We start from the raw sequence: 26,411 nt of genomic DNA on the forward strand, positions 1-26,411 counted from the left end.
CTTCCTCCAGCCCCCCCCCCCCCCCCCCCCCCCCCCCCCAAACCAACCAACCACACCGCATCCACGCTTATCGATGGCGGGAAAAGGGTCTGGTCTTCTCTCCAAAATGATAACGTATACACTCCCTAAAAAAAAAGCCATACCAAACACAAAGCACACCGGCTTCCCGCCAAACACCCTCCCGTCTGAAAAAGAAATCGAAAACTCACCCTACTCCCTTTCGTCTCGACTTGCTTGAAGAAAAGAAGAAACAAAGAAAAATAATAATAATGGACGCGTCGCTAACGTCCCGCCTCCTAACGGAACTGCTGCCGCCGGACCTCGCGCTCTCTGTGCGCACGCACCTGCTCAACCCCCGCGCCCCCTTCCAGATATACAAGCAGGCGGCGGCCGCGCAGGTGCAGACGTGGCTCGCGTCGCTGGCGCCCGTCGTGCGGCCGCTCGCGGACAAGGTGCTGGCCGTGGCCGTCGAGAACGAGGGCGTGACGGGGCTCGTGGCGCTGCTGTGCGTGGTGACGGCCACGGTGGTGGTGATGAATTGGATACGGAGGCTGGTCCTGTGGTGGACGCGGCTGGTGGTGCGGGTCGTGTTTTGGAGCGCGGCCGCGGTGCTGCTGGCCTGGGTGTGGAACAGGGGCGTCATGGAGAGCGCGAGGGACGCCGCCGTGCTCGGGGGCAGGGTCGTCGGGTATCTGGCCGTCTTGAGGGACTTTTGGTGGCAGGAGTATGAGCGGTACGAGGCGAGGGAGGGGAGGAGTAGCGGTCACGGCGCGAGGACGGGGAGGGGGAGGTGATGATGGACGGAAACGGGGGTGGGTTTTGAGTGGAAATATAACTTGTTGGGGATGTGACGGGACGTTTTGGCGCTAATCTTTGTATGTAGAAATGGGAATGATGCCGATATTGGATGGTGTTTTTGATTTTCTTGTTTGTGCTTGCATGGGCGGCATCTTCTGGGCCTTTTGGTCACGCTTACGGTTTGATACTGGCGCAAAATATCATGACTTTGTTTTCTTGCTATCAACTTTGGGTTTGTGAGGAACCTAAACGCCGTCGCTATGCTGGTACTCCAAAAAGAAAAAACTGAAAAAAAGGGGGACAATAAGCAGCGGTCACTCTTCGACTTCGACCTCATCGTCCTCGTCGTTGGGTTCGTGGGGATCCTGGGCTTCGTGGAACTGGATACAATCATCAATATAGCTCAGAATGGCGCCTACGCTGTCCTCGTTTGTCACATCCAGCTTCAGGTAGTTAATCATGCTGAAGCTCTCAATCAAGCCTGCCACAGCACGATTCAACCGCCGGAAACTCGCGCCCTTCATAATCTGTTCACTATCGTCGGGTCTCTGTGACTCGTCGTCGCCCTCGGGACCCTCGGTGACTCGCCTGGCGCGCTCCACGGGGTCGTCCTCCAGCAAACCCACGTCGGGTGTGAGGAAGCGCTTCAAATCCTTCTTCTTGACTTGGTCTTTGACGAGATCCATTTTGGAGAGGACGTTGATGTGGGGGACCTCGAGCATCAGCATGGCACTCATGGCGCTCAGAGTTCCGGCGAAGAATTTGGCCCGGTCGACCACAAAGGTGGCCTCGAGGAGATACACGGCGGCCATGCGAATATCCAGCGATCCAGGTTGCGACAGATATTTCACTAGGGTCGGCAGGATGGGGATGTGCGTGTAGAGCTCAATCTGGCCGGGCATGTCGATGATGATGAGATATTCTTCTGTCAGGTTGTCCAGTGCCTCGGTGAGCCAGTCCAGATTCTCCATGAGGAACTCGAAGCAATAGATTAGGCCGCCGTTGGGGCCGAGGCCGACTTCCTCCATGGCATCCTTGAGTGAGATGAGCTCCTTAATGTCGAGGTCGGGCGTGTGCTCGAAAGTCTCGGCCGCGGGGTCGAGGTTGACGTAGAAGGCGGAACGGCGGTTGAGCTGGAGATGGGTAATGAGGGCGGCGCAAAAGGTGGACTGCGTGCGTGTGAGCGGAGGGCTTAGAATCCGGTGTTTTCGAAAAGGCGACGTCTATCTGGCAGCTAGCCGACTGTTGCTTATTCGTCTTACCTTGCCTGCCCCCGCGGGGCCCATGATCATGGCGCCAAACTTGCTCATGGTGGTGAAGCGCTACCGCCTAATCGACAGACAGCAGCGAGAAGCCTACCAATGTTTCCCTTTGTCTGAGGCGAGATGAGGCCGTGTAGAGCCGGCGGTTATTCTTGCTGCTAGTATTCTGGTTGTCTGTGGTAGCTCACAATTTTTTTTCTGGAGCTGCAGCCCACAGGCCACTTGACAACTTGACGTCAAGTGCATGTGGGGGGCGCTTTTGACTTGCCAAGTACTACTACTACGGAATACTAGCCTGGCGAAATACAAGTTGAGAGCGCCTTGACCTCAAAAGTCGGTCGGGCGGGCTGGCGCCATCGTCTATTGGTCTGCAATGTGCCAAAATCAGAGACACGCGGCGTCACATTTCGCAGACGCTACTCCGTACAGAGCACCTCGATATTTTATTGCAAGTTAGTCTCCGAAGTTTGTATGTAGTAGGTTAAGTCTCCGAAGTGTCTGCCAAGCATACCAGGCACATCAACCCTGCGAGACCGGATTCTAAACTTGAGCTCAAGCACCCGATGTCTCGGACAAAATTCCAATCTTTCTGATTCCCGCCGAAAGCAGTGTGGTGCCGCGAAAACGAAAGCGCCGACCATGCTATGCCAGCGACAGTTCGTCGGAGCGGCTGTCGGAGCTCAAACAAGTCGGAGAAACTATTGCGCCAAAACTGACCAGTAGACACGTTGTCCATCTGCGAGAACAGACTGGGGGGACATATGCGGCTGGCCTGGGCTGGAGCGCAACGGAGAAGAATGGCGTTGGTCGGGGTCTCAGAGGTGCTCGAGGGGAGGGGGCCAAATTACGGCAACCGAGCGAGATTGATCATGCAACACCGACACAATTGCTACTAGTCGTAAAAGTAGTTTCGCGGCCAGTACGGAGTACTTGGGACAAAACTCACAAGAATAGGGTACTTGCGTGCATTTATATCATATACGTGTAACTGTACATGTGCCATCTCCAGCCAGGGGTGACGTGCAACAACTGGGTTTTGCTGGACGCCGCCCACGCTTACTGGCTCCGAGATGGCGCAATTTGGTCCGAAAAGGTGGCGGCCGTCGCTGCCCCTCATCGCATCCGGCCAGCGCCCAGCAATCTGTTAGCAGTCGTATTCGGGGGTACCTGCACATGCGTGTGGCCTAATGTAAAGTCTCATGTACATCGCAGCCCAGACCCTAGCTCCTCCTTTGTGCCGATAACATCCCGCCCTGCCAATTTTTTTTGCTGGGCTGCCCCTCCAACCACCATTTCGGCTCGCAGCGCATGCAACTGCGAGCGGCCCCCCTCAGAAAATTGTCGGCATAAAATCTCTCCACCTTTCCCTTCTCTTCCTTCTCCCATCCTGTCTTACACCAGTTTCCCCCTCCGCCTGTCAGCTCCTGAGTGTCACCTCGTAGTGGTATGCGAACCCGTCAATTGCACTGCTGCCTAACATATTGCGGCTTGCGCTTCCCAAGAGAATAATCAATTGCTGACTTTGAAACTTGCTCTTCGCAGTTATTTCCTTCGGGCCCGCTGTCGAAGTCACACAGACCTTTCGTCTCGGCCAACTCTTGGATTTTGTTTGCCCTCTCATTCTTTCCTCATCTTCTCCTACAACATACACAAAATGCCTGGCGTCAACGGCACCAACGGATCTAGCCCTCAGGGTACCTTCCTGTTCACCGTAAGTGAATGGCCCGTGCTCAAATCGTTTGGCAACCTATTTGCCCCTCCTCTTGCAAGGAGAAATGAAGAAAGAGAAAGAAAAAAAAGACGCAAACACTGTTGATATGGCGCCCGAGGCTGGTAACTAACACAACCTATAGTCCGAGTCTGTCGGTGAGGGTCACCCCGACAAGATCGCTGATCAGGTCTCTGATGCTATCCTCGATGCCTGCCTGGCTGAGGATCCCCTGTCCAAGGTCGCTTGCGAGACCGCCACCAAGACTGGTATGATCATGGTGTTTGGTGAGATCACCACCAAGGCCAAGCTGGATTACCAGAAGATTGTCCGCGACGCCATCAGGGACATTGGCTATGACCACTCTGAGAAGGGTTTCGACTACAAGACCCTCAACTTGCTTGTTGCCATTGAGCAGCAGTCTCCCGATATCGCCCAGGGCCTGCATTACGAGGAGGCCCTCGAGAAGCTCGGTGCCGGTGACCAGGGTATCATGTTCGGTTATGCCACCGACGAGACCCCTGAGCTCTTCCCCCTCACCCTCCAGCTCGCCCACAAGCTCAACGCTGCCATGTCTGCTGCCCGCCGCGACGGCTCTCTCCCCTGGCTGCGCCCCGATACCAAGACCCAGGTCACTGTTGAGTACAAGCACGACAACGGCGCCGTTGTCCCCGTCCGTGTCCACACCGTGGTGGTGTCTGCCCAGCACTCTGCCGACATTACCACTGAGGAGCTCCGCAAGCAGATTCTTGAAAACATCATTAAGAAGACTATCCCTGCCAAGTACCTCGACGACAACACCATTTACCACGTAAGTTTTCTCATCGCAAAACAGCTCAAGATGTTTTGAGTCGCTGGCTGACCAACTATCCCCAGATCCAACCCTCTGGTCTCTTCATCATTGGCGGCCCCCAGGGTGACGCCGGTCTGACTGGCCGTAAGATCATTGTCGACACCTACGGTGGTTGGGGTGCCCACGGTGGCGGGGCCTTCTCCGGCAAGGATTTCTCCAAGGTCGATCGTTCTGCTGCCTATGTCGGTCGCTGGATTGCCAAGTCCCTGGTCAATGCCGGTCTCGCCCGCCGCGCTCTTGTCCAGCTTTCCTACGCCATTGGTGTTGCGGAGCCTCTATCCATCTACGTCGACACCTACGGCACCTCCGAGAAGACCTCTGACCAGCTCGTTGAGATCATCCGCAACAACTTTGACCTGCGCCCCGGTGTTATTGTCCGCAAGCTTAATCTGGACCGCCCCATCTACCTGCAGACCGCCAAGAACGGCCACTTCGGCACCAACCAGTCATTCAGCTGGGAGCAGCCCAAGCAGCTCAAGTTCTAAGTTGCACCTTTTTGCATCCTAGGACAATGTATGGAAGGAATTCAACAAGCCTTCTATTTATCACTTATCCAATCTTACGATGTGTTATAATTGGCATTTTTATGCACACTCTGGCGGCGTACGGTTCTCAACGAAACCATGTAATCTCCCCCCACGGGACGTGGGGACGGGCGGTTTCTGGCATCTGAAATTTTATTTTTGTTTTCCAGCTCTTCGTTTCTGAAAACCTATTTTTTTGTTGTTACGAAGACCACTCTCATGACGTTTTATTTTGGGAATGGAGTGGCGGCGTCTTTCAACAAAGACACTTTTGGGACACCTGCATTTGTGAGGCGAAAGCAAATCGTCAAAAAGAGACTTGCATTATGATACCCCTACCAGGGCAAAAACTTTAGAGAAGCGTGCTTACCGGCGTTTGGGGGACTGAAGAAGAACTTCAACATCTTTTTATTCCCCGTGTTTCTCTGGCCGAGCTTGTGCAAGTCAGTCAGTCGTACGGGAAGCAATGGAAAAGCGGAGGGGGTTAGCCATTTACCATTGAATTTGGGGATATTAGACCAGCAAGTATGACTTGCTACGGCTGTGATAGATAGCAGCTAGAGACCAAAGAAACACCTGATGAGGGAATATGTGCTTCATATTGGCAAGTGACATGTGCGACGTGCTGTGCGTAGTTGTATATTCCAGCCGAACATGTATGGGTGGGCCGTGTGCTCTACATGTGCTACATCATGATGGGGCCATACGTATGAAATTTGCCATTGGAAATTATGTAGAACGATGCACTCGTCCTTTTGATAAGTTGAGGCATGTGTCATGTGTCGTGTGTTTGATGGTGGGACATGTCTTTGGCCAAGTCCACTTGGCGCCACATGGAAGAACATTTTGGACCGAGAAATTGCTTGAAGCCTTTTTCGTCTTGGTTAGACGTCAAAATGCATTTCAGGTCAAGGTTTTGGTTGTATCAACAAGGAATGGACAAAGGCAGGCCAGAACCGCAGAGTATGAATTTATTGTGGATTTGGAGCGTGAAAACCGCTTGCCTCCTTGGGCCACTCACTTCATTGGATGTCAAGTATCTGCAACTTGGAACAACCCATTGTCTGGTGCGGCCTACAATGGATGGGAGGTATATTTGATTCCGAGGTTGCAAAACGACACTGTACTCCATCACACCCGAGAGGCTTCCCGCTCGGGGGTTTCCTGGAATGGGCATAATCAACTACGCTGAGTGCTTTTTTTTAACTGTGATTGGGTATCGGTGTTGGGAGTCGGGTTTGGTTTCGGGCATCGCTTGTTCTCACTCGTAACTACAATGTACGTTGGCTTTGTTGCAATTCCATGCGGGTATCTTTTTGCCATTTGTGATATACGTGTGTTTTGGATCATCTTTTGGATCGTCTCAAAGTGGCAAGTTGGGAATGGTGGGATGTGCAGGGTGAGCCGAGCGTATATATGTTTTGCGGCGAAGGATATGAGGATGCTGTGCGTGCAACGGGAAATTGAATGCCTCGAGCGCCATAAAGGGCGGCGGCGGTGTTTCCATCTTCTAGTGTTGATGACTTGTTGGGCAGTGTTGGTCTTGTGTGTAGATGCTATTGCTGACGCGTATTAATGTAGTGCTAGATGAATATGACTGGTGACTTCACCTGGAAGGTCTTTGACGACGAAGCATTGCAAAGGGTGTATTCTTGGACATGTTTCCTGATACGCAGACTGGTTGTATGTGTAGCAGGGTGCAGGAATATTGATGACTGTGCTGGTCATGGTAGATGCTCAGCTGTATCTTTTGAAAGCATCGAGTTGTACAGGGTACGATGGTGCCATGTTTACCTTTTTCTTATCCCTTTTTTTGGCCCCTTCATATGTATACAATGGACCTGAACGTTGGCAATTGTGTCTGCTTCTTTGGAAATGAGAAGCTTGCGAGAATATTGGCCCCCCCGGTCCATATTACCCACGAGCTTTGTCCACCTCGCTTGACGAGATCACCACGGTGAGTAAAAAAGCAAAATATGTTATGCGGAAAGGCCCCTTTTCAAGGCCCAAACATGCCAGGATCATTTCTTTCCCCATGTCTCTCCGTCGGAAGTCAAGTCCTACCCACACCGGCCGTTGGACAGAAGTGTCCGCATGATAGTGCCGCCTCACGACACTCCCATCAAACAACATCCCAGCTTTCCGCAATGCACCTCGACGATAAGCGTAGCGATCTTTGTTTCTTCTTTTGCATCCCCCATTCACACAATACGACAATCATTTCCCAGCTCTCATATGGATCTGCGTGCAGACCTTCCTCTGGACGACGCAGTGGGACCCCCTAAAAGCAAGACAATAAGAACCACGCCCAGGTTTATGCAGCAAAGAAGGTTCGGCGTGCTTGATGCACATAAATTCAGCAGATGCAAACTGCAGCACGACGAAGGAAAAAAAAAAAAAAAGAGGGCTGAGCAGACAATGAGGCCGCCTCCCCCCGCCTTCCGTCTCCGCCACGGACACGCACCGATCTATGCCCGTGTGTACAATAGAAAAAAGAACCATGCGCAGAAGGCAGAGCCTCAAAGATGTTGAAACACTCCTCGGCGGCCCTTCCCCATCGATCCCATTGTACAAGAGAGCAACACCAAAACGCATTCCTGCACCTCGCCGGGCCTCAAGCTCTGGTTGCCAACAATAGGCCCGTGTCGGCTGCTCCAATGTCACGAGGGTGACGTGATGTGTCCATCCGGCGCTCCGCTCGCCTCGGAAACAGGAAAGGGCGTAAACGAGCTTCTTTGGCACAACAGATCAACAATACAAGGTCATATTGCGCGTCGGCAAAGCCCGTCGTGTGCTTTGCAGGTTGCATGCATATGCCCTGTTGGCAGAGCAGGCGCCAAGACGCACATACGTTTTTTTAGTAGTAGTTATTTCTTAATTTCTCAGCCATGATACGGCGAGAGAAACAAGAGTACATACGCGGTAAAAAAAGAAGAAAAGAAAATGACGGGGGGAGAGAGAGGAGTATCGGCCCGTCTGCCCATGTGTTGTGGCAGATGGAGCAAGAAAAAAAAAGGAAGCAAAAGTAGATGCTCGTATGCAAGCTGTCGGCGGGTGTTTTAGATTGCGTGTTACACACAAGACCTTTTGACCAGTTGCTCGCACGCATCGGACTGCCCTGTGCTCTGGGCGGAGAGTTGAGATGCGACTAATCTCATGCCAACGGCGTTGTGAACGAGGGAGAGAGCATTGTCGTGATGATGGCCCTTGCGCCTGAGAGAAAGAGACAGAAAGAAAGGCACAAGATGACGACGGAGCGGGAAGAAGGAAGAAAAGAAGGCTATACGTACATACAGCCCGGGGGCCAAACAACGTTGGGTCAATGTGAGAGACGGTGCGTCTGTCGTCCACCTTGCTCGTCACAACACGTGGCACGACGAGGGTTAGGATTTGCTTCTTCTTTGGTTTGTTGCCCAATTCGGCAAGGCATGTAGATTCTGCCCCCAAGGTCCTAGACTCTCCTTTTGCACAGGGCTTGGCGGCGGCCCCCATCATCATATAAGGGGCCAAAGAAGACTGTTGGTTGCACACGAGAAACCAAGTGTTGCATGCATGCATGCATGAGCGAGATCTAAAGTTTGGGGGGCAGCGAGCATCAGCACAGAAAGAGAGCTCCCCTGCTGAGCCTTTCACCGCCCACACTACCCCCCCTTCACCCTTTGTTGTGCTGGCGATATCTGATGACTGGTGATGATGAGCGCCCCCCTTTTTTTGGTGGTTTTGTTGGTTTTCGGGCCAACGTGGGAAGAGTGGGTGTTGGTCGCAAAGATCATCACCAGCACCCCTGAACCGGTGAAGGAAAGAGCAAAAAAAAAAGATGAGCAAGTTAACGTTTCATTACTTGTCGTTGGAGCGTGCGAATCGTGAACCTGGACGCTGACCTCGCCACGTTACTTTGTAGTAGCAGGGGTTTTTTTCTTTTTCCTTTTTTCTGTACACACTTCCACCGGCAATCTGACCGACATCCGGTCACGGGACCAAGGAAGACAACCTTCCTTCTTCTATCTCGTCGCCAAGCCGCGACAGTGGACGCGCAAGACAATAGCTTGTTGGGAACCAAAACTTCCCATGGCAAGTGTATATTCAGTTTGCATTCGCACGGGGGCCGCCCGTCCCTATCCCCATGTAAATCAGAAAAAAAACAAAGTCATCATGCCCTCCACAGCAAGTCACAGTATCAGAAGACTAAAAACGATGAATCTTGGATGGACCTGGCCTCTGCGATCTTCAGCATTGACGAATAAAACCCGCCTTTCTTTCAGCCACGACTTATAGTATATACCCTTGGCAACCAAGGCAATTCTCACACCTCGATGAATATGACAGCGTGGTCGTTCGCAGCACGCGCCAGCAGCACAATGCAATGGTCTCTTGCAGATCCCAGCGTGCCCCTTATAAGCAGCGCGTAACACGAAGCCGTCGTCCCGGGCGGCTCGAGCCAGACCGGTCAATCGAATAATGTGAAGCTCGGCAGCTGAAAAAGAGTGGAAACGGGGCCCTTTTTATTCTTTCCTGTTCCATGCACGCATTGTGTGCGTGCAGAACCCAAAATGCATAGGGCGCCCGTGATGGTTTTCCCAAGACAATAACAAAAAGGCAAGGTAGCGTGTGGAGAAGGAAAGAAGAATCAAACAAGGCGAGTGGTTTCTTATTTTCCATGTCTTTGATTACCGGAAAAAAAAAATTAAACAAAAACTAACAATATTTACTGCCGAGCGGAGATGAGAAATTGAGCCTGGCTGGGCAAAGCACCAATTCTAAGTTTAGACAGCCGAGAGACGCTGTTGGGCAGGGGAATATACGGAAAACGGAGTCACTGCAGTTTATACATGGGCTAAGCGACATGATGCGTCGTGTTTCTGGTCTGGGGGTTCGTTGGTTCTCCGCCTCGGTGTGACGAAGAGTGAAGAGTGCCTTGTACGTGGCCGCCACGGGCAACTTATGGCAGTGCTCAAGGGGTGATGAAAGCTTAACTTGCTCCCCAACACGGCTCTGTCAGACGTCAACACATGAGAGACAGTTATTGGGGGTGTGTGCGCGATGCCGCTCACGCCGGCGCTGGGGCGTGGCACCCTTCCCAGCCAAATGGGTATTATTGTTGCAACAGCTATTGTTGCTTGCTGTCCGACGGATCGTGGGGGCAAAAGGATAGCGAGAAGGACCTGCCTGCGTCCGAGATCGTGGACACATGGCGAATCTCTGCAGTTCAGCATGGACTCCGGGCTTGTTGTGCGTGCATGTATAAGCAGCGGCTGCAGCATGTTTGGCAAGTCGCGACGTCGATAATGGGCCATGTATAGCGGTATGGTTGAAACCCACCCTTCCCCTTCTTCACCCCCCCTTGGCAGAGTTGATAGCAGAAGGATGGAGGCGGCGGATGGCTGATGGCGGATGAGCTAGCGGATATTTGCGAAGCCTTGTACCACGTCGTCGGGTACGCAACAGAGGAGTTGGGCATGGGGAAGAGAGAGGGAAAAAAAAAACGAATGGCGTGGGAGCATACATTGAAATGGGGCGTTGCTAATGCTCTTTTCCCTCTCTTTTTCGTGCCGTGGGTGTGTGAACACGCCTCGTGTGGTGATGATGGTAATGGTGGTGGTGTGTTCTTTGTGTGCTCAACGGTCAAGAGTCATCAGCCCATGCAGCACCCTATGCCTTTACACGGGCGGCATGCTAAAAGGTGACGCTTCCAAGAGCAAACTCGTCACGATGTGGCACTTGTAACCCGGCTTGGAGGTTCCATTCCGGCCTCGCGGCCAGGATTTCGGAGCACGATAAATGCGAGGACGAACGACAGATTGGACAAGCCATTTGCGTCCCCAGCACAAGTATTATCCAAAAGTCATTTTTCTCCCTCTCTCCCGAGGAGTCAAAAGAGGAAAAACTGATGATCCCAACCACGGGCAACATCACAACGGAAAAAAAAAAAAAAATACACGCCGTCGCAGTGCCCAAGGGGCTCCGACGGCCCCGTCATGTCGCATCGACTTGGCCATGCTGGAAAACTCTAGTTTGGCTTTTCCTTCTCTCACTTTGATAACAGACCGACATGACAGCTCAGCAGCATGATTCCGTCTTTGCCAATGTTTGCGCCTGTGGCCCCCTTTTGCCCCCTTCAGCCTCAAGGACAAGTAAGCACATACATTACAGCACAATACAACACAATCGCAGGGTGACGCCTCTTTTTTTTTTTTTTCCCTTCTATTTTGCAGGTGACATCATGACCAAGGGAGGCGACGCTTGGCGTTTAAGGACCGCCACTCGGAGGCAGATGGTATCCAATAGAGCGAGCTCCGGCGTCCCATCAGTCTGGTCGCACAATCCGACAGTCTGGCCGACTACTTTAGTGCCGTGCGTGGCGCTCAGAGAGAGTATCATTAGCGCGGGCGCCTCAATACACGACTGTTCATGCCGTGTTGAATGTCAAATAGCAAGCCACGGGTTTGTGTGGCCCCCGGGTTCTACACGGGTATTACGTCGTGGGAAACGAAAGGGACGACAAAACCAAGCACAACATGTTTCGGCAGAAGGACATGAACAAGGAGAAAAAGGGTAAAACATGCTGAAGGATCTCGACGATTCGCTTGGTCGTTTTTACGGCATGTGTCATATGTACATACAAGCCCTTGCCTGTTGTTGGTTCGCAGACTGGCCGCTTTCGGTACCGGTCAGAGTTTGATCACAAACAGCAAGAACAGGGCCAAAAAGTGAGTTTGCTTTCGAGGATGTCGTCGTCATATCGGCCAACGGGAATGTCCGAACCAACAGGTGATAAAAGTTGTAAAACAAAAACACGGAATGAGGCTTGGCAAAACGACTTGGGCCATTCCACCCTCCCCATCCCCTTTACCTTTTTTTCGTTCTTTCGGAGTGGCTTGCTTTGGGTTACCGCTGACGCGGATAATTAGAAGACAGCCTTTGGAGGATAAAAAAATAGTCGAGCAACCTCCGCCCTTTTGCATTGGCTCGAATCATGATCATGCCGTGGAATGTCATGAAAGTCAAAGGCATCAGGGCTACGGGTTGCGAAGCTGTCAGCTTTTGTTCTGGGAAGGGGGGGCCGATCAGCCGCTGACCAATCATGTTGGCTTTTGAGGTTTGGATGCCGAAGCGGGACCCAGTGGGACGGGTCAATGGTGCCCGGAACACGGACGCTAAGCCTGATCGGGGAGTCAATGGGCCGGTGGGCCAGCCCCGATTTCGACAACAATAGCAACTGTGGAGACGGACAATAGGAAGTCTAAAACTCATTGAAAGAGAGAGCGTCTCTGGTCACATCTGGCCATGTTTCCCGCCCGCGTCTCTGCAGGCAAACCGGGCGCTGTATGACGCACGCCAGCCGTCGCGTCTCGCTGGCCCATCAGTTTTACCCGGACCGCGAGGACAATATGAATGCCGGTGTGACGCCTCTATTTGCCTCCGCTTGCGCTGGCCGCAGCAGTGCTGAGCCGTCTCGCTCGCCAACCACCAAGTTGTCGACAGTAGGACTGTTATGTATGTAGAGTGTCGGTCCATTTTCACTTACATACCAAGCCGCGGCCACTACGCGCCTACTCGGGCCATGATCCTCTTCCCTTCCCCCCAGCCGGTGGGCGGTGTCGCCAAACACACGCTCTTTTCCTCCCCTGGGCCATGGACATGCCTGCTACGGAAATAAGTCAGCACCCATTGATGAGCAATGAGGCGTCGCTGCCAGCTAGGACTTTGTTCCGTCGACAATACCATGCCACTCCCACTCATACCCGTGAATAGCACATGCAATCTCGCTCCCCCCCCCCCCCCCCCCCCCCCCCCCTTTTCTTCTTTCGAAACAAATTGGAGGCGTAAGAAAATAGTAAGAGATGTATAAATCAAAAAGCCCTCAAATTCATAATAGGAAAAAAAGCCAATTAAAAAATTGGGAAAAACACAAAAACAATACGCCATGTCCCGACGCTCCGGAGTATACCCCGTGTCTCATAGCTTCGACCCGCCGAGCGGGTTACACGAGCAGTATGGGGTTCCGGCGGCTCGGAGGGACGTAGTTCTTCCATTCAGGCAAAAAGAATAAGCAGCCTCGTTTTGCCTGACAGATGCGGTGTAACCACTCTGCAGTGCAACGTCGGGTGGTTTCCACCCTTTGCACGCGACCTTTGGCCTCGGATACACGCCCCCCTTTTCCCGTATCGGAAAGGAAAAGAAGGTCAGTTCCAAACAGCTGAATGAATGGGAAGAAGGAAGTCGGTCCTGGGTTGCTGTTTTGGCCCCCAGTTGTGCGGGGTGGCTCCAGGTAGAGACGACGGAGAGCATCTGGCATTTGAGCTCGCTTGATGGATTGTCTCTGAAGCACCACACGGCCCTCCTCTCCGTGTAAGCACGTGAAGACAGCAATTGTGACCACGGCCAAGGACGGGGGGGGATAATACCAATGAGAATAGTAAACGCTTGCAAAAACAATAAGCCGAAATAAAACGGAAAAACTAAATAGTGTCCCCATTCTCCCGATTGGGCTTCAGGCGCTCCAAGGGAAAGCGAAAACGAGGAAAAGAGGCAGAATGCCCAGTGTGCGATTGGTGAGCGGGAACAGGTAGCTAGTAGACGGCACGTCACATTGGACAAGTTGAAACACCTTTGCCAGAGCCAGCAAGTAAGAAGAGCGGATGAGGCTGGCGAGGGCCCATGCTGGACAACCTTCGGTCCGTGATGTATTGTTTGTCAAGGCGTGTGGAGAAGAGAGGGCGATAATTCCAAGGGCAAAAGGGGTGGTCCATTCTTCCCTACACACACACACACACACTCATTCACACGCCCTCTCCTCTCCCATCCGTTCCCGGGGCGTGTGACTCTGCTGTGGAAAAAAGCCATGCGACCTGCCCGCCCCCATTCAAAATCGGTTGGACCTTGCCGTGCAGCGACGAGAACGGGGCGTGTGTGCGAGGCCTGTCTGTAGAATAATAGTGTTTTTCTCCCCCTTCTTTTTTTAGACCCAAGGGAGGGGTGTGCGTGCCGTGTGTCTGTGTGTCGGAGAGACATGATGTTTCTCAAACCCCAGCCGCCCCCCCGGAAGAACAAGTCACTGTTTTTTCTAGTCATTGATTCTCCTGATCTGACACGTAGGTGACCCGTGCTTCCTGCGAGCCCGTTGACAGGATAGAAGGGGAAAAAAAAAAAAGACCCAAAATAAAATAGAGAGAAAAAAAAGACCGGAGATATAATAGACCACCACGAGCACATATCGTCCACGGCCGTCAGGGAATTTCAATAATATTAAAGACGGCAAGCTTTCCACCGTCTTCTTCTTACTCAAAAGTATATTGGTTCCCCTTGGATACGCTTTTATCGACATTTTTGCTCCTCCATCTGTTTTTCTATTGAGTCTTATCACGCCACTCGTCCAAGACTGGTTGCCGTATACGGTCCGCCATCCATCATCCCATCAGTCTGGGCCGCTTGCGCCGTTCCGTCCAGTACATTTATTAGAACCCAAGCCAGTATCCTTATCAGGCCCTGCTGCGGAGCTACGGCCGAGAGAAGTCATACCCTTGTGGCGCTAGACTCGGGTCTGTTGGACGTCGAGCCTTGGGACGCCGTTTGACTGGGCCGGGCTCATCATCGCCGACGGAAGCCAAAAAAGCCCCCAGACAAGACGTTTCGGAACCCAAAAAGGGCGTGTTGGCGAAAAAAACCGACTCGGTCTTTTCTTCGGCGAAGCTGGGTGCCAACTACATATGCAGGCGTTTTTGAAGGTCGTGTGGCGGTTGGAAACACTATAAACACAATACCTGGCGTCCCGTCTGCCTCCCTTTTCAACCTGGACAGACTTGCAACATATTTTCTCGTCATTCAGACAGTTTCTCCAAGCTCCTCGAAACATCACCTCTGCAATAATTTTACATAACTGCAGCTCTGTCTCTAGACGTCAACCCTCTCACAACTTCACCACCATGGAGGCTGCCATCGCAACAATCCTTGACCCCCAGGGAGTACTCTTAAAAGAAGCTGCCAACGGCGTTTCTCCCCCACCGGCATATTCTCCCCAGCCACGACGACTCAGTCTCCCGAGAGTGCCTGCTGTGGAAGCACCATACTACCACAACATGCCTCAGGAGCCCGTCGTGCTGGGCCGGGAACCCATCACCGCCGTCGTCACCGGCGAGGACGAAGGCGATGCCGAAGAGGGCCAGTCACCCATAAGCCTGCGAATCAATACCTCTGTCAGAATCTCAAGCAACAACAATCTGGTCTGCTGTAATACCAGTCCGGCCGACAATGCCAAGGCTATTGCTCGTGCTGTGGTGGTTGCCCTGCAGGAGAATAGCTCTGGTCAGTGTGGCATCCCCATGATCGATGAGGACGGTCGACCTAGACCTGTCAAAATCGAGGTCGATGCTGGTGTCGAGGTACAAGGGACGGGCAATGTCATTGGTGATGAAAAGGTCATCAACGAAGTCTTGAGACAAAGGGGCCGGCTTCGTCGTCAACGAGATGCCGTAGAAGATGGCGACGACGGAGAAGAAGAGCCTACGAAGCGCAGGAGGACTGAGTAATCGAGCGCTTGGGTGATGTTGGCTTCCCGTCTATTACTTTACTTGTCTCTGTTCTGGTTATGGTTGCATATACATGAGGTTGTGGGATACCCCCCTGGCCGCTGCTAATAGGAGCAGTGTGAGCCCAATGTCTATTTTGGCGTTAGTAATCGGCTTAAATTTATCACATCTCTCTTAGTATTTCACTCAATTCTCATCTTCGTGACTTTTCTGTCGGATGTCCTCATGCTCTCGCCTCTGTGACCTGGACCTAGGCTTGGAGCGTCGAACGGTGTGAAGACACTGCACCTGGTACCCCAAGGGTATCGCTCGTCTGACTAGTCTTCTCATGCATTCCCAGGAATATGGTGCGGCTTCCCACATCCCGTAGCCTGTTCCAAATCGTCGGGACCCATCAACTCTGCCAAGGAGAGCTTGCCTTCGTCATAGCCGGTGGCTTGGATCTTTACCGCCAACCATGGCCAGCCTCCTCAGACCGTACCAGCCGGCTGGGTACGCTAGTGTCCATATCGCGTCCCGGCAATCAGTTTCCATGGCGTCCCGGCCTCAGCCAGCCTGTCCCAGCAATGTGGCCACGCTATTCAAGTTGATCCGGACATATTCTTCCTAGAGCGAGAATTACCGAAGGCTTCCAACCATTGATAGTACCATCAGCCAGACCAAAGCACTAGTGGCAGAGAGGAGGCCCTGGACTGCTGCGTGGCGAGCATCATGGTAAGCCCCAATAGCGCTAGCTGAATCGTTGCTCTGTTGTGGTCTTTAGTTGACACTATGTCGTGCTTTTTGATGAATACTATCCTCCTGTTAGCGGTCGCTTTTGCAGTTGCAAATGAGCCCACCTGTTCATTCTACCTGATTGAAATCTGGGTTGCCGGCTCACGTAGTCTGTTTTGCTCATTCTCCTTTACTTATCGAAGACCACACTTGGCTTTGAGGTGGTCTTAGATTGGTGTTCTGAAGATGAACCAACCAGACAGTTCTAGGAAAACGTCACCACTTTCCGCGGGAACTGACCTGGTTCTCCGGCTTCGGCCGTGCTTCCCTCCAATCGAGCGCTTATCAGGCTTATCAACCAGCGCTACATGATCCCAACAGTAATCCGCTTGGCTGCCAGTTGGTCGTCCGTCCCGCTTCGTCAAAGCTTGTGAATGGTCTGCGGGATGCTTCTTCAGCTTGCCCCTCATGTTCTGCCCTGCCCCCTCTTTCCAAGGAACTGTCCGCATTCGTATGGCCCACAACCATAGCCACATCCGCATAGGAAAATGCAAGCTGTCACTGGTTAGACTGTAAATTTTGCAAAGAATCGTAGGCTTCACGTATGTTCTCAAAGTCGTCTTCTTCGGGTCTTCCTCGTCTTCGCTTTTGATCCCAGGTGTCCTATCGTGATTGATAAGCCGGAGGCCCCCGTCACAACCAACATTATTTCGCGACAATGGCCAACTTCACCATTCGCAACCTAACAATTCATCCAATTGAGCTCGTCCATGTCCAACGATTTGAGAGCGAGAAAGTCAAGCAGGGCAGTGTTCTTCAAAATGTGACGAGCGCCATTTCTGGCTTCCTTAATGCTACCGAGAGCATCTCCCATGAGATCCATCCGAGAGGGGATTCAATCAAGAACGACGATGTTTCCGTCCACGTCGAGCCGTTTCAAATTGCTGAGACAGACATCAGGGCGGCGGATCCAGGAAACGAAGTGGTTCGTTTGACTTTCAAGACGGAAGACCATCGCTATGAGACCGACATTCCGAGCCCCAGCACGAAATCGGCCGTCATGAAAAAGCTGGATGACGGGCCTCATGATCTGACTGTCGTATACGTTCCAAATGGCGCTCTGGTTGCAATATTCTCGTCCGCCAAACTCAATGCCTGGATGCATGAACTTCAGGACGAGTGGCCTCTTACCGTCCTCTCCATTCCCGGCACTCACAATTCGCCGACTTGCTACACGGCACTTCCCTCGGTTCGCTGCCAAGCTGTTGGCATTCCACAACAGCTCCAGAATGGTGTCCGGTTTCTGGATATTCGGGTGTCAGCTAATACGGACGACGACGTCCTCACTCTGGTTCACAGCGCATTTCCAATTTCCCTCACCGGGAATAAATACTTCGCTGATATGCTTGAGGATATCTACAAGTTCCTAGAAGAGAATCCTAGCGAGGCCATCATTATGAGTGTCAAGCGCGAAGGTACTGGCAAAGGTACCGATGCTCAGATGTCCAAGTATCTCAAGGATGGATATGTTGACAAGCGGGCTGACCGCTGGTGGACCGATCCCAGGGCTCCTACCCTCGGCGAGGCTCGTGGCAAGATTGTCCTTGTACGCCGGTTTGCTCTGGGTGATGAAATGAGAGACGGAGGCTATGGTGTGGATGCCCAAGAGTGGCCTGATAACTGCGAGGATGGCGTTGGAGGAGGAGGTGGCTTCCGCATCCAAGATTTCTATGAAGTCACTGAGAGCCAAAACATTGAAAAGCAGATTGAGTACAGTCGCGGTCAACTCGAACGAGCTGCAGAACAGGCTTTCGCGCTCGCCGGAATGCCAGATTACAACGCGGAAGCCCATCCTCCACCATTCTTCATCAACTTCCTCAGTGCCAGCAACTTCTTCAACGCAACATGCTGGCCTGAAAGAATTGCTGCCAAGGTAAATCCAGCTGTGATTGAGTATCTCTGCGGGAAGCATGGTCAGGAAGGTAAGGGCCCGAAGCAGCTCAGAGTTGGCACTGCCGGAACTGGCATAGTGATTACTGACTGGGTTGGTGCGAATGATAACTGGGACCTTATCCGCTGCATTGTGGGCATGAACGCTCGTCTTCAGCTTCGAAAGTAGAGAGCGCAATCTCATCCATAAAAATCTCCAAACGAATCGATGTGCGGTAACTATATATGTATTTCACGGATGTAGAGACTAGATAAGATAGTACAGTAGAAATTTATATTGAATATCTTACGAAGCGGCCAAGAATTCACTTGTGTCTGTACGGGTGTTGTGGTTAGCAATTATATTTGCAATGCCGGCGGAAGGTGACAGAAAGGTAACAAAAGCCAAGATCAGTTCTCCAAGGTGAAAAAGGATGCTCATCACGATGAACTCAGCTATTAGCTAAACAAGTAGAAGTCATCCTGATGGCTGGGTAGTGAAATATCGTGTATGAAATGTGCTCACCATTACTGTCGGATATCTGACGCTACGATGGAATAGTTGTTCTATTTGAGGCAGGGTCAGTCTCGTGCAGTGATGTGGAATAGTATATTTAAGTGCATCGTCATATCTGCGCCTCGTTAGTTACATGCGCTGTGAGGAACAGCTGACTGGTACATACCGACTATATCAGATGTTGCAGTTGTGTTCATGCTCCAACGATCGAAAACGAAAGTGGATCAAACAGTGTGAATACTTGATGAACTCATCACAGTTGTCTTGACAAACAGCGGAAGTCAATTGGAATTACCTAGTTTCAGATACATGTCAGTTAAATGCACCAGTCTCCTAGAAACACACGAGCATGTTGCAAGCCAGCCAGTCAGGTGACGAAGTGTCATCCAGAGGTCCTGCCAATCTCCCACCACAAGGGTTGTACGACCTTGCTTTCAAGGATGAGAGGTGGCAGGGCTCAATATGTCCGCCCGTTCGTTCAAATCTTCATCATATGCTAGCAATTATCATAGGATCGGAGAGTGTTCAAGTACCTATCGGAACAAATGTTAGCCACTGCAACTTGTACCACCGAGACAGAAAAAAGCGTGCAATGATGATGGTGTCCAATCAGACAAGGCTGAAACTTATACAACGGTATCCACATTATGTATTAAGCATGAGGAATCCCTAAGGTGTCGTTTTGATCATCACTTGGAGAGAATTTGGGTGAAGGCGAAAGCAAGCTGTCAAGTTTCACCAACCTTTTGAGCAATAAATTTTTCGGCATCGGGGGTGATTTGACGCAAGCGGAATCTATACCTTGAGCTGTGTCAGCAGAGGCCTCAACGGTCAAGACTGAAAAAATATTGATAAGATCCAAAGCTTCTCAGTGTAATTCTAGAGTTTGCTAAGTCACCATGGTGTGGTATGAATTGGATTGTTCGTGTAAAGAATTCATCACAGATAATTGTGGGTTGAGAAAGAAGTGAGGAAGGGGAGTCTTACCAATAATTACGAGCACAGGCCAATGGTAGCCCAAGGAAGGTGAAAGCACTTGCTCTCCCAACTTGAGGCGGTGGGTGCGATGAATGTTTGGCATAAAAAAAACAGAGTTGCAGAGCGACGCAGGATTTTTTTTTATCTGAGGAAAGTTGGAATGGGGCAGCTAAAATCACGCTAACCGAACCCGGCTAGCGCAATTAGGCTTTCACCAGCCCAACTGTGGCCAATGGTGTGGCGGTGCACCCGGTCCCACCCGGCTGCGGCTTGCGTGGCAAACCAAGTGAATCTCGGTACGGAGTACTCCGTAGTTACCATCTTATAATAAGTAGGATGTCACCCAAGGCCAAAAGCCAGGCACACAGGCTGCTCCAACAAACCAACTCTCCTCTGTTTTCATCGTAAGAGGAGCGACAACAAACACCAACATGGCGTCCCCAGGGGCAATGTGGGGTTTCACGACCCTGCGATTCCTTAGGTTCGCTGTGGCTAAAACAACAAAAGCGGTTCGCATCAAGATCACGGACGCTACGAGGCCTCTCCAAGGCCAAGCACAAGCCATTCCAGTGCGAAGCGGATATACCGGTCGCCAGCCTATTCACCCAGCGGCGCTATTGAAACAGCAGAAACGTGGCTCAAGGTGGTTCTCCAGCACTACTACGCAGAATATCAATCATCTCGTCCGGCGATATATTAGCTCGGAGCGCACAGGAGCCTCTCGATTCGACAGGTCTAAGCTTCCTTCCTCAAACACATCCCGGCGAGTTGCCTCGTTCTCTGGACGGGCTCCGTTTGCAAACACGCTACGACCTAACCTCACTGGTGGTGCCATGCCACGAACTGCCGGCGGATACAGCATCGGTGGCGGAGCGAGATACTTTTCCCACACTCCTGCGGCTCCAGCCCAGGTCGTCCAGAACGTTTCTCAGGCAATGAGAGGATTCCTCCTTTCCGGCAAGAAGCTCCGGTATGATGGTGTCGGGCCTCATGGGGAGCGCCGATACCGTGCCGTATCGATGCTCGAAGACGAAGCTATGAACAGAATGGCTGCTATTCCCAGCTTCACTCCTGGCTCTTTCATCGACTTCCAAATGAGCCCCGTCATCTCAGCCCTTAGCCCCCTTGCCGCCGCTGTTGTCCGTGCCTCTAGAAATTCGATCTTCCAGACTGAGGCAGTTGTTGAGCCCACGGTTCTCGATACGGAAGGATTCCTCGAAGTCCTGTCTGCAGACTTACGTCGAGCACGGAAGCATTTGAAGGCAGTCATGTCCGACCTGCAACGGCTCAAAGCTTTGGGCGGCCTACCTGTTTCGTTGGAACTAGGCGGCAAGCTCCGCGTTCACTTCCCAGGTACAGACGCCGTGTCTGTTGAGCGGCTCTGTGACGACATGGGGATTGAACGAGGCATCATAGGCCAGGACCCTGACTTTGATTCCGCTGCCGGGGCTCGGCTAGCTCTCAAATTCCCATTCGCACCAGAATCCGAGCGAGCGATAAGCTCACCTGGCGGATCAGCCCGGTCACTTACTGGTTACGAGCTCGATGACGTGGAATCATCACTGGAGGATGATTCTTTCGTGAGAGAGGCATTTGCCTGCGAAATGGCCGAGAGCCCATGGGTTTCCGAGCCTGAAGGCTACGAGAGCATGTCACCACCAGTCCGGCCTCGAGAGCGTGTATCGAGTGAATTTCAACGCTATGACGAAATATACCGATTCTTGGCGGAATGCGACCGAGGTAGGGGACGACTGGGTTGAGACTGGCGAGAGTTCTTGGACGGATTTTGAGACCGAATGTGCATTTCAACTACTATATGATATGACTTAAAGCGTATCTACGCTCTTTAGCACCAGTATGTTGTGCCGTGGCGCACAAAGCTAGCCTTGTCAGGCACAGAAATTCCTATAGTTTTCATCGAGTCGCGTACCTGGAAAAGCTGTCCAATGCATGCATGTGCTTGTTGCAATGGTATTGTTTGCTCGAGTTATAGCCGTGAAAGGACTGAATGTCTTGTAGAAGGTTTCTGACGCCGGTCCTTTGTTACCTCGCCAGTCCCATTTGGCGGTAGAGTTTTCGAGCCCAGCAGGCTGGTTGCGGTAGCAAGATGCTGCAGGAGTATCCCGAATGAGATCAGTTCGGCGCATATGAGTTCACAGTGGTTGTCGGAGGGTGGCATGGTTACATGTACGGGCTGGCGCAAGTGTGTTACAGATGGCGTGTACTGATGTCTGGTCCGGTTACTTACGATGTTCGTTGCGGATGAAAAGGGATCAAAAAGTGGCTGTTTGTGTAGGGGTTCCATCCGTGGAGCCCTGTTACTGTACATGTCCACAGCAATAGCGCAGACGTACCCCGCTACAGGAGTATAGACGTGACGAGACCGGTATCATTTAAATCGTCGCCCAGAATATATCCCGATAGCACCAACACTTCGACGGAAAACTAGACCATTGTAGAAAAGAATCAAGCCGAATTTTGTAGGCCAATGTTTCGCCGGTCAAGGCACAAGACGGTGACTGGTGTCGCTTCGGAGCTATGTACATGCCTCGGTACCTACGCCGAACCAAGCCTCAGCAAGCTACTCCATACCCAGTCAGTATATCAAGAAGTCAAATGGTGCGGAAGGATTCAGACGACTACCTAGGTAGTCATCTAGTATGGAAGCTTTGACAAGGCGTTTTTCAAACGTTCTCTAGCCTCTAGAACCCTGAAGGGAAATCTGGGGTATACCTGCCTAGCTCGGGATTATCTTGGAAGGTTCACGCATCCGGTCCGACCACCACATAGCCGTTACCCCCACCACAGGTGCCTCGGCTCAAGGCAAGCTCCCTCGATAATGCCGCCGCGAAGTGTATATCTCTAGATTCCCTCACCCGCTTCCTGCGCCAGCTGCCTCGTGGTTTATGCGAACCCCCCGTCTTTGAAACGCCCACATCCACCAAGAATTTAAGCTCGGTTTCTCACAATGTCTGGCCCTGGTGTTGGTTTCGAATATCCTCCTCAGGAGGTCACTTGGCTGAAGCGAGATGTTTTGCTGTTCGCAAACAGCATCGGCGCGACGGCCGACGAGCTTCACTTCCTCTACGTATGAAAGGACCCAGGCCGTTCAGGCGAGGATAACCACAGCTGACTTTATCAATTTCCAGGAACTTCACCCCAAGTTTGCCGTCTTCCCTACATACCCCATCGTCCTGAGTGAGTGAGCCTGCGGCGCTCCAATGCCGCAAAACGTCACCCGCAAAGTTTGCACTAATTCCTGCCGCGCAGCATTCAAGGGAAAGACCCAGGAAGTCATCGACTTCTATGCCTCCTCCAAGGCCGTCAAGATCCCTGGCGTCCCCGAATTCGACTACCGCCGCGTCGTCGACGGCCAGCGAAAGATGGAGTTCTTCAAGGCCCTGCCCACCTCCTCCGAGGGCAGGAAGTTCGAATCCAGAACCAAGGTCCTCGGCGTCTACGACAAGGGCCGGCCAGGCACCGTCCTTGACGTCCAGACCGACCTCGTCGACACTGCCACCGGCGAGATTTACACCCGCGTGACCACGAGTTCATTCTTCGTCGGCCAGGGTGGCTGGCACGGCCCCAAGGGTCCTGCGACCAAGAATTTCCCCCCTCCCAAGGGCAAGAAGCCCGATGCCGTTCTGGAGCACCAGACCACGACCGAGTCAGCTCTGCTGTACCGCCTCAACGGTGACTACAATCCCCTCCATGCCACTCCGGAGCCTGGCCAGAAGATGGGCTTCGGGGGGGCCATTATGCACGGGCTGTACTCATGGAACACCACCTGCCATTTGATCCTGAAGACCCTTGGCGGCAGCGACCCCGCCAATATCAAGGAATACCAGGCCCGTTTTGCTAGTCCGGTCAAGCCCGGTGACAAGCTGGTCACTAGTGTCTGGCGCACCGGCGAGAAGCAGGGTGACTTTGAGGAGATTCGATTCGTTACTGAAGTTGCAGGTGGTAAGGTGTGTTTGAGCAATGGCCGTGCCTTGGTGAAGGTAGTTGAAGGCGCTGCTAGCAAGCTGTGAGACCGAGGTCCTTAGTCATAATACTAGCTAGTTGGCCATTTGAAACGCACAATGCAAATATGTCACGAATGAGAAAAAATTCACAATCCATCACAAAACCTTCCTCCACCATTTTTGTCTCCAGGAGTATAAAGCATGTTGTGGTGAGCGGCCGTCGTTGACATATTGGTTTTGCCAATGGCTGCGGAACTGGGGCTTCCCAAATTCTGCTGCTGCCTTGGCTCGTACTCTCACTCATCACAACATCCAATGCATCGAGACACCCCGCAACACACCCAACTTCACAGCAGGTCAAATGCTGTCCCTCGCTAGAGCTCGTCAATAATGAACCAAGAACCACACGTGGGCCAGCGAATTTCCTACGGCGGCGCACTCTGCACGGTCCGCTATGTCGGTGAAGTTGCGGGAACCACTGGTTCATGGCTGGGCGTGGAATGGGACGACTCGACCCGCGGGAAGCACGACGGCTCGCACAAGGGCGTGCGCTACTTCACATGTATGCTGCTCATAGTCTTCCAAGAATGGCTTTTCCCCTAACGGCATGAATTTAGGCCTTTCAAGGTCGTCCACGGCTGCATCCTTTGTCCGCCCCACGCGGCCCAAGGACGACGTCCAGGGCTTCCTATCCGCCCTCAAGGAGAAGTATCTCTCTGACCCGGAGCAGGATAAGAATGGCCAGCCGAATGCTCAAATTGCCATTTCGGGTAGAAAGGTTGCCGAGGAAGTGGGCTTTGACAAGGTCTGGAAGAAGCTTGCACAAGTCAAAGACCTGAAGATTGTGATTTTAGACGGCATGCGAATGGCTGTTGCTCGACAAGATGGAGATGGTTCTATAGCAGAGTCGTGCCCGAGCATTGAACATCTCGATCTGAGCCGGAATTTGTTCGAGACGATTGGACCAGTGGTGGAAATTTGTGCAGAGCTGAAGAAACTGCGAAAGCTTAGTATCAAGTGAGTATTGTCTTCGTGCTTCAAATGGATATTCGCGGCAGCGGCTAACCCTCCTCAAAGTGGCAATCGGTTTCAGAAGCTCTTGCAAGACGCGGCCCTGGACAGAATCGGCTCTGCATTTCAAGGCGTTGTGGAATTATCACTAGAAGAGACGTTGCTCACATGGGAGGAGTTATGCGCCATCGCCGCCCGATGTCCCAGCTTGAAGGAATTTAATGCTGGTTCGAATCAACTCACTTGCCTTCCAAAGATAGACCAGGTCCCTCTACCATCCACTTTAACCTCCATCAACCTCGAGTTCAACGAGTTTGCAGGCCTATCTGACCTTGCGAGCCTCGCGTCCCTGACGTCCCTGCGAAACCTGCACCTCAAAGGCAACAACATCACTGCCATCTCATCCCACGGCGGCCCCGGTCCTATCTTCCCCCCATCTCTGCAATATCTCGACATATCGTATAACAGCATATCTGCCTGGTCTTTTGTTGACCTTTTGCCCACCCACTTCCCGGGTCTCAACGCGCTCCGCCTATCCCACAACCCCGTCTACGACGCGGCCAAAGACGACGACAAAAGGGCATCGTCGTCGGAAGAATCGCACATGTTCACCATCGGACGCCTGGCCAACTTGCGTAGTCTTAATTTCGCACAAGTCAAGGCCGCGGACCGAACAAACGCCGAAATGTTTTACTTGTCGCGGATAGCGAAGCAGTTGGCTACAGTCCCCGAGTCCGCAGAACATATCATCTTGGTTCAACACCCGCGGTACAGAGAGCTTTGCGATATCTACGGAGAACCGGATGTCATTCGGAGGAATGAGATTAACCCCTCGTTCCTAGAAGCACGCCTCATCTCAGTGACGTTTCACCTTGAGGGGGGGCAGACAAAGACGTGCAGGATACCCAGGTCATTTGATATTTATGCTGTCAAGGGCATTGCGGGGAAGTTGTTCGATTTGCCACCATTGAGAGTGAAGCTGGTTTGGGAGACCGGGGAGTGGGATCCCGTGGCGGGATACGATGATCGCGATGGGGACAGTAGTGATGACGAGGAGCTGCTTGGTGTTGAGACCGTTGAGAAGGCCCAAGAAACTGGTGGGATGAATGGCAAGTCTGGGCGGTGGATAGAGAGGGAGGTCGAATTGAAGGATGGGCCTAGGCAGTTGGGGTACTGTGTGGATGGGCTGGATGTGTCTATTCGGATTGAGAAGCCTTGAAATGATAGACTGGTCGCATAGATTACTTGGATGATGGGCAAGTGTTTTGGCCAGGGTCCTCATTCCGAGAAGAGGAGAAGGACGAAGCACAAGTGATGGATGCATCTAGCATTATCTAACCCCATGATGATACGTTGCTTCCATTCGCCCGCGGAAGAGGCGTGCCATATTCCATGGGACTATATCGTTGTAGAATTTCGTCGGCATAACGCGTCGTCATGTTTGCAACGCTCGACTTGGTGCAATCTGATGATACGATCCGACCCTTCAGCACCACCCAAAGAACATATCTCTAACTCCATTGATTTTGTTTCTTCAAGCGCAACAGGGCAACAATTATGATACCCACTTCCACGCATTCTAGAGAACCAGCTCGATACGATTAAAAGATCAGTCATCATAGACAG

General features: G+C 52.2%; 10 protein-coding genes across 10 annotated transcripts; 8 read left to right on the forward strand and 2 right to left on the reverse strand.

Annotated features, from left to right (window-relative positions):
* Positions 1–38: 38 nt before the first annotated feature.
* Positions 39–2,235, reverse strand: J3458_002978 (uncharacterized protein). Its single transcript, XM_007811334.2, has 2 exons — positions 2,061–2,235; positions 39–1,967 (listed from the first exon to the last, which is right to left on the reverse strand). Exons 1-2 carry the CDS (start codon positions 2,106–2,108, stop codon positions 1,113–1,115), a joined length of 903 nt encoding a protein of 300 aa, XP_007809525.2. The 5' UTR covers positions 2,109–2,235; the 3' UTR covers positions 39–1,112.
* On the forward strand, positions 270–794 carry J3458_002977 (uncharacterized protein; the record flags this gene model as incomplete). The annotated part of the gene is made up of 2 exons (XM_066117504.1): positions 270–332; positions 372–794. 2 exons carry the CDS (start codon positions 270–272, stop codon positions 792–794), a joined length of 486 nt encoding a protein of 161 aa, XP_065977290.1.
* Positions 2,236–3,392: 1,157 nt separating the features above from the next.
* On the forward strand, positions 3,393–5,733 carry SAM2_1 (methionine adenosyltransferase sam2). Its single transcript, XM_007811333.2, has 4 exons — positions 3,393–3,504; positions 3,603–3,771; positions 3,914–4,579; positions 4,645–5,733. Exons 2-4 carry the CDS (start codon positions 3,715–3,717, stop codon positions 5,104–5,106), a joined length of 1,185 nt encoding a protein of 394 aa, XP_007809524.2. The 5' UTR covers positions 3,393–3,504; positions 3,603–3,714; the 3' UTR covers positions 5,107–5,733.
* A 954-nt stretch (positions 5,734–6,687) lies between these two features.
* Positions 6,688–8,793, reverse strand: J3458_002980 (uncharacterized protein). The gene has a single exon (XM_066117505.1). The coding sequence runs from the start codon at positions 8,701–8,703 to the stop codon at positions 8,020–8,022; it is 684 nt and encodes a 227-aa protein (XP_065977291.1). The 5' UTR covers positions 8,704–8,793; the 3' UTR covers positions 6,688–8,019.
* A 1,736-nt stretch (positions 8,794–10,529) lies between these two features.
* Positions 10,530–10,829, forward strand: J3458_002981 (uncharacterized protein; the record flags this gene model as incomplete). Its single annotated transcript, XM_066117506.1, has 1 exon — positions 10,530–10,829. One exon carries the CDS (start codon positions 10,530–10,532, stop codon positions 10,827–10,829), a length of 300 nt encoding a protein of 99 aa, XP_065977292.1.
* A 4,239-nt stretch (positions 10,830–15,068) lies between these two features.
* J3458_002982 (uncharacterized protein) lies at positions 15,069–15,671 on the forward strand (the record flags this gene model as incomplete). The annotated part of the gene is made up of 1 exon (XM_007811332.2): positions 15,069–15,671. One exon carries the CDS (start codon positions 15,069–15,071, stop codon positions 15,669–15,671), a length of 603 nt encoding a protein of 200 aa, XP_007809523.2.
* Positions 15,672–16,850: 1,179 nt separating this feature from the next.
* J3458_002983 (uncharacterized protein) lies at positions 16,851–18,620 on the forward strand. Its single transcript, XM_007811331.2, has one exon. It carries the CDS (start codon positions 17,104–17,106, stop codon positions 18,502–18,504), a length of 1,401 nt encoding a protein of 466 aa, XP_007809522.2. The 5' UTR covers positions 16,851–17,103; the 3' UTR covers positions 18,505–18,620.
* Positions 18,621–20,240: 1,620 nt separating this feature from the next.
* Positions 20,241–21,569, forward strand: J3458_002984 (uncharacterized protein; the record flags this gene model as incomplete). Its single annotated transcript, XM_007811330.2, has 1 exon — positions 20,241–21,569. The coding sequence occupies one exon, from the start codon at positions 20,241–20,243 to the stop codon at positions 21,567–21,569; it is 1,329 nt and encodes a 442-aa protein (XP_007809521.2).
* Positions 21,570–22,486: 917 nt separating this feature from the next.
* Positions 22,487–23,932, forward strand: J3458_002985 (uncharacterized protein). Its single transcript, XM_066117507.1, has 2 exons — positions 22,487–22,897; positions 22,959–23,932. The coding sequence occupies exon 2, from the start codon at positions 23,031–23,033 to the stop codon at positions 23,838–23,840; it is 810 nt and encodes a 269-aa protein (XP_065977293.1). The 5' UTR covers positions 22,487–22,897; positions 22,959–23,030; the 3' UTR covers positions 23,841–23,932.
* A 232-nt stretch (positions 23,933–24,164) lies between these two features.
* J3458_002986 (uncharacterized protein) lies at positions 24,165–26,004 on the forward strand (the record flags this gene model as incomplete). Its single annotated transcript, XM_007811328.2, has 3 exons — positions 24,165–24,336; positions 24,392–24,791; positions 24,852–26,004. The coding sequence occupies 3 exons, from the start codon at positions 24,165–24,167 to the stop codon at positions 26,002–26,004; spliced, it is 1,725 nt and encodes a 574-aa protein (XP_007809519.2).
* Positions 26,005–26,411: the final 407 nt, after the last annotated feature.

Source organism: Metarhizium acridum (assembly GCF_019434415.1).
Source record: "Metarhizium acridum strain ARSEF 324 chromosome Unknown scaffold_13, whole genome shotgun sequence".
NCBI lineage: Eukaryota > Fungi > Ascomycota > Sordariomycetes > Hypocreales > Clavicipitaceae > Metarhizium > Metarhizium acridum.

Coding starts and splice junctions, on each gene's coding strand:
- J3458_002978 (XM_007811334.2), bottom strand. CDS start 2,108: ATGAGCAAGTTTGGCGCCATGATCATGGGCCCCGCGGGGGCAGGCAAG. Junction 1,968..2,060: donor GCCCCGCGGGGGCAGGCAAG/GTAAGACGAATA, acceptor ACACGCACGCAG/TCCACCTTTTGCGCCGCCCT.
- J3458_002983 (XM_007811331.2), top strand. CDS start 17,104: ATGGCCAACTTCACCATTCGCAACCTAACAATTCATCCAATTGAGCTC.
- J3458_002980 (XM_066117505.1), bottom strand. CDS start 8,703: ATGCATGCATGCAACACTTGGTTTCTCGTGTGCAACCAACAGTCTTCT.
- SAM2_1 (XM_007811333.2), top strand. CDS start 3,715: ATGCCTGGCGTCAACGGCACCAACGGATCTAGCCCTCAGGGTACCTTC. Junction 3,772..3,913: donor AGGGTACCTTCCTGTTCACC/GTAAGTGAATGG, acceptor CACAACCTATAG/TCCGAGTCTGTCGGTGAGGG. Junction 4,580..4,644: donor ACGACAACACCATTTACCAC/GTAAGTTTTCTC, acceptor AACTATCCCCAG/ATCCAACCCTCTGGTCTCTT.
- J3458_002985 (XM_066117507.1), top strand. CDS start 23,031: ATGCCGCAAAACGTCACCCGCAAAGTTTGCACTAATTCCTGCCGCGCA.